We start from the raw sequence: 9,690 nt of genomic DNA on the forward strand, positions 1-9,690 counted from the left end.
TATCGTGTCAGAAACGTTAAAGATTAAGTTTAAATTTGGTCAGAAATTTCCGGATCATCACAGAACTCACCCGGTGTAACAGTTTGTTTCGGTATCAAAGTCTTTTGATTCTGCAGGTTGTTCGTTAGTTTGTGTAGAAGTGTTAATGAATATGGATTTAGTGTCTTTCTATTTTGATGCTTAGACATGTAATTATTAAACACTTTAAGATATAACTTATGGTAGCTTAGTAACCATTGAATAGTTTGATATGTAATTGAACTTTATGATATGTCAATCGGTGAATGATGGTAATTTTAATATGCTAGAGATCTTATCATTCAACACAAGTTGCAACTAAACAACTAAAATGTATGATCTTATGTTTGTATAATCTTATTTTTCGATATATTAAAAAAAAATTGACAATATAAATATATTAAATAGTATTCTTATGAAAACATCAACTTCATATTGATCATTTTCTATTGTTAGATTGTTTGGATAACCAAATTCAAAGCAAAATAACAAGTACAATATAATATGGTATTAATAAATGATTTAACCATTCAAAAAACCTGCGAAATCGCGGGTCTTTAACTAGTATATATTATTGGCTGGTAATAGAGGCTAAAAGCTTATAGATTGAGTTAATAATTAGGACTTATATTTTTGCTATGAAACTTAAATAAAGTATATAATATAACTAGTGAAATGACCCGTGGAACCACTGGTTTGTTTAAACGAAACAGTTTAATGATATGTTTTAGGTATTAAGTGAACGTAAATGCTAAAGTCATTTAGTTTAATGACCCGTGGAACCATAGAGTCCGACTAAGAAAGTCGTCAGTGAACATTTCATTAAATACCTAAAATGCATATTAAACAATCCATATCCAATCATAAGACATAATATTGGTTGTCATTTTATTTTAAAAGTGTAAATTAAAATATAAATTTGAAATTGGTTTCTTCTGCCGAATTTTTATATATTCTCGTACTCAATTCAAAATAAATAATTAAAATTATTCAAAAGTATTAAATTTAATAATTAAAATAATTATTAATAAGATTTAATAAAAATAATTAATTAATAAGATTTAATTTTAAATCAAAATTATTTAGATTAATGACATAAACCGCTATGCTTAAATTTTTTTCTTTTATTTTTTGATTTTTTTAATAAAAAAGTTAGGTTAATAATGACAACATCATTATAGGATTTTAATAGAAACTATAGATAATAAAAAAAAGTAAGACTGTGAGAGTAAAAAATAAAATATAACAATTTAACGGGTAATTATGTAATTTCGCGAATATGATAAATTTATCGTTATCTCGTATATCACATGTGATGCGATAAGAGAACAACATTTCTACTAAGCCTATTAATTTACATCCCTAGTCACAGCAAACTTGATTTTAAGGTTTCACAGTATAAACATACAATATAGAAGAGGAATAAGAATTACTGTACATGTTACACACACCACTTGTTATTTTGTTTTTACTTTAAGCTAAATAAATAGTACTTACATCGTTATTTTGTAGTATAAATACACTATGAATGTAAACTTGTAAACATGCACCTTCTAGTGCCGTGGACGATTTCATTCTATGGCTACTCGGTTTCAGATTGTGTCGTGGACGGTTGTTTGGTCCATTGTGGTGTTTGTCGTCAATGTAGTGTTTATTTATCAATGTTTTGGTTAGTGTCGATGTGGTTTCAAAGTGTGCTGTGGACGGTTGTTTTGTTCAAGTACATCGGATCTTTTGTCGATCCGTTTCAATTGCTGTTTCATTCAATGTTGTACTCACCTGATCTTATGATCTATTGCTATATAAATATATTTTCGCAAAAAAAAAGAAAAAAAAAGCACCTTCTAGTACACTTATACACTTATCTTAAGTGTTTCTTTCTTTACTCTGTTTACTTTCTACTCTTTCATAATTATGTAGTTTGTAGTAGCATTAGACCACTATTAATTGTTAACAACAACTAAATTATAATATTAAAAATATAATTATGCAAATAAATTTCTTTTAATGTCAGAAATAACAAATAATATGAAAGATACAAACAAAAATGCAAAGCTAACAAAAATCGATCTTTAATTTGCTGCTTAGAGTTTAAAACTTCATCTGAATATTAGTGATAACGTCGTCACTAGTTTGGAAGGCCTTAGCAAGAATATCAGTCGATATATCTGGTTTCGAACCAAAAACCGCATTTCCAATCGTGATTACCCCAGGGTTCTGGCTACTTAATGCTACAATCGCAATTGCATTCACTTTTCCAACGTTCCTTTGATAATGTACGAGGTTTTTGGGGAAAACAAAAACGTCACCTCTTTTTAAGATTTTAGTAATGTGACGGTTTTCAGGGTTGGATGTCACAAATCCAACCTCAAGACTACCTTTCACAACGTTTAAAATTTCAGTGGCTCGAGGATGCGTGTGAGGTGGGTTGATCCCAAATGGTGCGTAATCAATACGAGCCATTGAGATCCCTAAAGTGTTGAGTCCTGCCAACTGTGTCACCGAAACTGGGGTCACACCAAAGCCAAGTGCATTCGACGTGTTCCCTTTCACGTGTAGTCCACTCAAGTAGAAGTCATCGGCTTGAACTAAACTCGGGTCTTTGCAAGTCTTTCCGTTCACCAAAACTAGTATAATAAAGAAAAATTGATTAATTAAACATGATAAAAAATGTAAGATAACGAATAAAGAGTATCTTAATTAATCAACTACCTTGACTGTTGATATCCGCAACACAAAAATCTTGAATAGGATTATCGTCTGATGCCATGGCCATGTAGAAAACAAGAGCTAGAACCGCAAGCGAGCTAAAAACGCGAGCCATTGATGGATAAGAGATTGTGAAATTAGTTGATGGATAGGTTAGTTGATATTTGATTTGATAGAGTTATTGTATAAGACTGCTTATTTATAAAGAAATGAAAGATTAAGTAGAAGAAGAATGTTAATTAATGCCGTCCTGTGAAATATTGAAACAGTCATGCATGAAGCAGGCTAATAAAATAGTTAAATAGACACTCTGTTTGTCATCTAATCACATGAGCTAATAACAAATGGCCGAAAACGTAAACCACATCCAATATTCACGGTATACAATGCGAATGTAAACGGGTTAACAGACAAAGTGTTCCTTGTTCAGGCTACTCGAGGAAACTAATTAAACTTTTATCAAATGTACGCAGTCTAACCGAGTTATCTTGCGACCATTTCCAACCCTTTTTCATGACCGCTTCTATATATACTGCTAGTGAGATTTGAACATTAGACCTTTTACGATGTAAGCTATTTATATTTATATAAATGTTGAATGCGATTCATGAATGTTAAGTTATTCCTACAATGGACGATAACATGAATTTTGTATCTAATTCCACTTCGCTTTCCATTAATCAAGTCCATCCCCATCAAATATTTCATTTCAATAGACGTTACAAAAACAGGAAACTCTGCACACAAATTACCATTTTTTATATAATGAACTGAAGAAATACATTCAAAATGCAACACAGTTTTCATTGTTTCGATCCCTTTAACCCTAAAACCTGCGTTGAATATTAGCGATAGCATCCTCACCAATTTGAAATGCCTTGGCAAGTATATCCTTTTTTATATCCGGTTTTGAACCAAAAATCACATTTGCAATTGGCATCACTCCAGGGTTCTGACTATTTAAAGCTGCAATCGCGATTGCATTCGTGTTTCCATTGTTTTTTTGGTAATGTACGAGTCCAACCGGGAAAACAAAAACGTCACCTTTACATAATGTCTTAGAAATCAGACGGTTTTCAGGGTTAGACGTAACAAATCCAACCTCCAGACTCCCTTCCAAGACCGTTATTACCTCTGACGCACGAGGATGTGTGTGAGGTGGGTTGACCCCAAATGGGGCGTAATCAATACGGGCCAATGATATACCCAAAGTGTTGAGACCGGGCAATTGGGTCACAAAAACCGGAGTCACTTTCGACCCAAGTGCATTTGACGTGTTTCCCTTCATGTGTAGCCCTCCAAAGTAAAAGTCATCGGCATGAACCATACTCGGGTGTTTGCATGCGAATCCATTCATGAATACTGTTTTCATAAACAAATCTGATTACAACATTGAATCGGAAAAAAAATCACTATTTTTTCAAAAAGAAAAAATTTATATAAAGAACGTACCTTGACCCTTTAAATCGGCGACACAAAGATCTTGAAGGGGGCTAGGCTCCAACGCGATGGCCAAAGAGAAACCGATAGCTAGAAACATTAATGAGACCAAAACAAAATCCATGATAGATGTATGGATCCAAATTGATGAAACGGGTTGAGAATCTAGGATTATTAATCAATCAATCAATCAATCAATCAATCGGATAATCAATCGATTTAGCAAAACGATATAGTAATAGATTCAAAAGACCCCACGCACGGTCGTTGTGTGTATAATTGAAATCGTCATGTAAGACGTGCATGAACTTAAAAGAAGATTGAAGGCGATGGTTTGTGATGGCAACCAATTCTTTTATTTATTTATTATTTTGATATAACAGATAACAGATGCACTACAATATTTAAGTAAATGCTTCTTTTTTTTTTTTCCTTTTTTTTTTTTTTTTGGTAAATGGCCTGAAAAGGTAACGTAAGTTACTCAATTTAACAATCAAGGTAACCCCAAATCGCATAAGCCCGAAAAGTATTTCAATTTTATTTTTGCTCAAGAAAAGGATTGCGTGTTCAAAAATTTTAAAATTGGGGTAATCTTCGTTAAATTCATTAACAATCGTTAGTTGAAAATACATAGTTGGTCCCTGAAGTTTTTAAAGACGTTGCACCAAAAGTCCATGTATCATCTTCCTTAAAAAAATTAAATAACTATTTATCATTATCATAATCATAATCATAATTTCATCATCATCATCATCATCATCATCATCGATCCACATAAGTATTAACATCGTTCACATTCATCAAATCGCCTGATCATCATCATCGTTTATTAAAAATAGAAATCAAAACTGAGTTTCAAAATATGTTCAAGTTCATCTTCATCCTTAATTGCAACCTACATGGATTTTTGCATTCATTCTTTAGATGATTAAACAAATAACTAAAACCAGATCTGACTTCCTAAACATCAGTCAAACCTTCGTTAATCATCAAACATAATTTTAGATTCAGATTCGTTAAGTTTCAGATCGCGTTCTTCATTAACCGAAAACACGGACGAATAGATCTACGGAACAATCCAGGAACATTTAATTAAAACTGAAATTGCAGATGTGTTAGCAATGATTTCATGAATGTTTCCGCAAAATTTCAGGTTGTATTTCTTCCTTTCGATCTTTGATTCGCGAGTCAAAGTTGAGAACAAAAAGTAAAACTGATTTCTATCAATCGAATTAGAATTTTTGAGATTGTTATGGATCCTAATTCTTAGTGTCGAGTGTTAGTAATCTAATTTAGAATCACTTTCATGTTATATGTTTAGTTTAATTATAAGCATAGATTGAGATTAATATTTGCAGTGGTGGGCGGTGGTGGGTGGATGTGGTTGTTGCTGCTGCACCACCATCGATTGTATGTCAATTTTAGGGGTTTGGTGTGTTTTAAATTCTTTATATTAGGTATAATGTTGATGTTGATGTTGTATGTTAATCTTGGGGGTTTGAATGTACAATGGAATTATGTTTTGAAAAAGAGGACGAAGATTGGGATTGAAGATGATGAAGAGGTTATTGGTGCAATCTTTTAACAAAGTTTAGGGACCAATTGTGTAATTTTGACTGACTATCGTTAATGAATTTGACGATGTTACCTTTTCTCCGAAGTTTTTAAAATTAAAAACCTTTCCGGGCATCTTTTTTGGGGGGTTACCTTGATTGTTAAATTTGACAACATAGGTTACCTTTTCGGGTCATTTGCCCTTTTTTTCCCAAGGGTAGAGGTATGGTAGGAGTTTAAGTGTGCAAGTATAAGAGTGCTCCCAATGGAGACACTTCTCCATCTTAGTCATCAGCGTCACATCAGCACTTCCTTCCCACTTCCTTCTCAGGACTAAACACTCCCAACCATGACACTCCTCCTTCTTCTTCTTTTTTTTTAATTTTTTAATTTTTTATTTTTTCAAAAATAATATTAATTTAGTTATATATAATATAAATAATAAATATTTAATAACATAAAACTAAAATTTCATTGATAATTAAAAAAAACATTACAAATAATTAAAATTAAAACATAGAATTAAAAAAAAAAATTACATAAACACTTAATAAGTATTCGTCTTCGTCATCGTTAACGTATGAAGGTCCCGCCTCATCTTGATTGTTTGAATTTCTTGTTGGATCATGTCGAATTCGATAATTAGGTGGAAGATTATAAACGTGTTCTACAAGCATATCTCATAGTAGTCGATGAATGCCACATCTCTTAATTCCGCGTCCGCCTGGATATGCGCGTCAACCCTTTCTTGGAATGTTCCTTGTGCACGTCGAATCGGACGATAATTCTCTTCAAGTCCACAAAATGCACGGCCGTTGTCCTCGGTTATCAAATTATTTAATATCACACATGTTAACATAATCCTTCTAATTTTTCGGATATAATATGGTCTTGCCGGATGTTAAACAATCGTCCATCGAACTTGAGGAATTCCAAATGCTCGTTTAATATCTTTTCTTGCCGATTCTTGATACCTCTTGAACTTTGATTGTTTTGGATCAATCAGATTTCTAAACGACTTAACTAGTGTGGACCATTCTGGGTAAATTCCATCCGCCAAATAATAACCCTTATCAAACGTACACCCATTCACCGTGAATGTACACGGTGGAGACTCGCCGGCTAATAAGTCGTTAAACAAATCAGATTGATTAAGTACATTGATATCATTATTTGATCCCGCGGTACCAAAAAAAAAAAGCGTGTCAAAACCATCCATCATAAGACGCTACCGCTTCAAGCATAATTGACGGGTAACCATGGTCACCTCGTGTATAATGACCCTTACAACGTGTCGGACAATTTCTCCATCTCCAATGCATACAATCAATGCTTCCTAACATCCCCGAAAATTCATGTATTTGAGCATGTTTAGTGATCAAACGTTGCACATCTTGTGCAGTTGGTTTTCTCAAATATTCTGTTGCGTACAGGTGAAAAATACATTTGCAAATTTGTTTAAACAATCATATGAGGTTTGTTCACCCATATGCAAATACACGTCAAAAAGATCGGCCGTCGCAGTATACGCTAGTTGACGTATGGCTGATGTTTCTTTTTGAACAATATTAAAACCAAATAGCCCACAAGCATCACATCTTTGATGAAAATAAGTAAAATACTCAGGAATCGGAGTTTGGGAAAAATTCATTATACCTTGACATATACGAAGAAACAAAGGTTTGCGCATTCGATAACGTCTACAAAAATAATCGTTTGGAAACGTACAATTATCGGCAAAATAATCATTCCATAAAGCTTTTGTGCGGCCTTCACGATCTCTAAATAAATACCTTCTAGGTGCCCTTGGTACGGGTTCAACTTCTTCATCATCGTTTAACTCATCTAAATGACCAAGTCTTGCGAGATCTTCAAGCGCTCGATTATTTGTGGTATTCAAGATCGTTAATACCAAATTTATATCGAGATCGAAATTTGAGTTATTTGGATTCATTTTAATTTATAAAATGATTGATAATTTGAGATAGTTTTGATGTTGAGTATGAAATGTATGTGTATGAGATGTGTTTGTATGAAATGTATATGAAATATGTGTGTATATATAGAGTTTAAAAGAGAAAAGAAATAAAAAAGAAATATATTAATCTCCAACGATCAAAAATTTGACCGTTGGAGTCCACAAACGTTCGATTCATCCGTCCAGAGATATGACACAAAAGCACGAAATGGAGCACGGTGAGGAGGGCGATGGCCTAGGCGGCCCCCTAGGCGGCCCGCTGCCATCGGCGCCCAGTGAGCGGCGGCTTGGGCGGATGTCTGGACGGTATGGATGGGAGTAACGTAAATTGGGACATTGAACCAAGTCAAATGTATTTGATTACCGTGCGTTGCGTTACGTACCCTAGTAACTTTCTACTTTAGGAAATATTTAGTTTTTTTAGAAAAAATAATTATATAACTAAACGGATTATAAATAAATTTATTTGAAATATTTAGTTTTTCTAAAAAAATTCTAATTTTAGGATATGATCGTGAGATGAAGAAAATTATTTATTGAAATAGGCCATTTATTCAATATACAATAAATTAATAATTTAATTTAATTGGATGTTACAATCACACAGTGTTTGTCTGGTTTAAGCTATTGTTAGTCTTCCGTTTCTAAAGAAATCTGTAACATCGGCCAAATTAATATTTAGGTGGTTGCTTATAAGTTTAGGCGCTCTCGTCCTCCAAGCTAGCATGTGAGAGTGGGTATTGTAATGAATTAATCATCCCACATTGACCAAATTAATATTTGGGCTTTGTTTGTTCATTAATTTATATCGTGTTGAATTTTCATCTTTTTGATTAATTTATTTTTATTCATATAATGTTCTAGTTTTTACAAAATAAAAAGGAAATACAAAACCAAATACAGTTAACTTAGAATAGCTAAAAAATAGTCAAGGAATAATCCACATTTTTGTTCGAATTAGAAAATGTAGAACGTTCGAAACTTCTAATATCCCCATTTTTGTTCGAATTTTCCCATTTTTGCTAGACATACACTTGTTCTACATCAAAATCAACTTTTTTTTTTTTTAAAATTTAGCCCGATTTAGAGTTTAGGGTTTACCCTCAACCCTAAACTCTAAACCGTTCGTGTAAAAAAACTCAATCTAAACCCTAAACCCTAAAATCTAAACCCAAAACCCTAAAATCTAAACCCTGAACTTAATTTAAAGAAAATCGATGTAAATGAGTTTAAAATGAGTGTAGAACATGTCGTTCTACAAAAATTGTAGAAACAAAGCAAATGCATATAAAATTGTAGAATTGTTCTAATTGCTCAAAAATTGTTCTACATTCTCCCATTTTTGTTCGAATTAAAAATGTAGAACGAGGAATTGTTCGAATTGCTCAAAAATCGTTCGAATTAGTCGATTTTTGTTCGAATATCAAAATGTAGAACCAAGCCAAAAATGCATTTTTCACCAAAAATTGTCGCCCTTCTTTTTTTTCTTTCAAACTTGATCGTTTTTTGCTCGACCTTCTCCTTTTTTGTTCACCCGCCAGAGTTCTCATGGTTCTCAATCAAAAAAAAAGTTCACATTTGATCCATGTAATATATATATATATATATATATATATATATATATATATATATATATATATATATATATATATATATATATATATATATATATATATATATATATATATATATAATCAAATTCGATTTTCGATTAAACCTTGAATTCGAAAAATAAAAACTGAAAACTGAATTCAAATTTAAAAACCGAATTGGAATCGAATCGATAATCGAATTTAAATTCAGTTTCATTTTTCTGTTTTCATTTTATTTGATCTTCGGGTTTAATCGGTTTGAAATCAATTATGGAATAAGCTTGACTTTAGTGGTATGGGGGTGGGATCCTACTTGAAGTACTGCCAACGCAGGTTCGATCCTCACTCTATGCAGAGAATTTCAAATATTTGATAGTACTGCCAACATTAATGAGATTT

At 32.4% G+C, this 9,690-nt stretch overlaps 2 protein-coding genes across 2 annotated transcripts; both read right to left on the reverse strand.

The window, feature by feature from the left end:
* Positions 1–2,109: 2,109 nt before the first annotated feature.
* LOC139890494 (putative germin-like protein 2-1) lies at positions 2,110–2,842 on the reverse strand. Its single transcript, XM_071873369.1, has 2 exons — positions 2,731–2,842; positions 2,110–2,645 (listed from the first exon to the last, which is right to left on the reverse strand). The coding sequence occupies exons 1-2, from the start codon at positions 2,840–2,842 to the stop codon at positions 2,110–2,112; spliced, it is 648 nt and encodes a 215-aa protein (XP_071729470.1).
* A 711-nt stretch (positions 2,843–3,553) lies between these two features.
* LOC139890495 (putative germin-like protein 2-1) lies at positions 3,554–4,291 on the reverse strand. Its single transcript, XM_071873370.1, has 2 exons — positions 4,180–4,291; positions 3,554–4,089 (listed from the first exon to the last, which is right to left on the reverse strand). The coding sequence occupies exons 1-2, from the start codon at positions 4,289–4,291 to the stop codon at positions 3,554–3,556; spliced, it is 648 nt and encodes a 215-aa protein (XP_071729471.1).
* Between the last annotated feature and the right edge of the window lie 5,399 nt (positions 4,292–9,690).

The sequence above is a fragment of the Rutidosis leptorrhynchoides genome, chromosome 2 (genome assembly GCF_046630445.1).
Source record: "Rutidosis leptorrhynchoides isolate AG116_Rl617_1_P2 chromosome 2, CSIRO_AGI_Rlap_v1, whole genome shotgun sequence".
In the NCBI taxonomy this organism is placed as follows: Eukaryota; Viridiplantae; Streptophyta; class Magnoliopsida; order Asterales; family Asteraceae; genus Rutidosis; species Rutidosis leptorrhynchoides.

Bases quoted from the DNA above. Each gene is read 5' to 3' on its own strand.
- LOC139890494 (XM_071873369.1), bottom strand. From the start codon at position 2,842: ATGGCTCGCGTTTTTAGCTCGCTTGCGGTTCTAGCTCTTGTTTTCTAC. The intron at 2,646-2,730 runs GTAGTTGATTAA...TTATTATACTAG, and splicing joins TGCGGATATCAACAGTCAAG to TTTTGGTGAACGGAAAGACT.
- LOC139890495 (XM_071873370.1), bottom strand. From the start codon at position 4,291: ATGGATTTTGTTTTGGTCTCATTAATGTTTCTAGCTATCGGTTTCTCT. The intron at 4,090-4,179 runs GTACGTTCTTTA...TTATGAAAACAG, and splicing joins CGCCGATTTAAAGGGTCAAG to TATTCATGAATGGATTCGCA.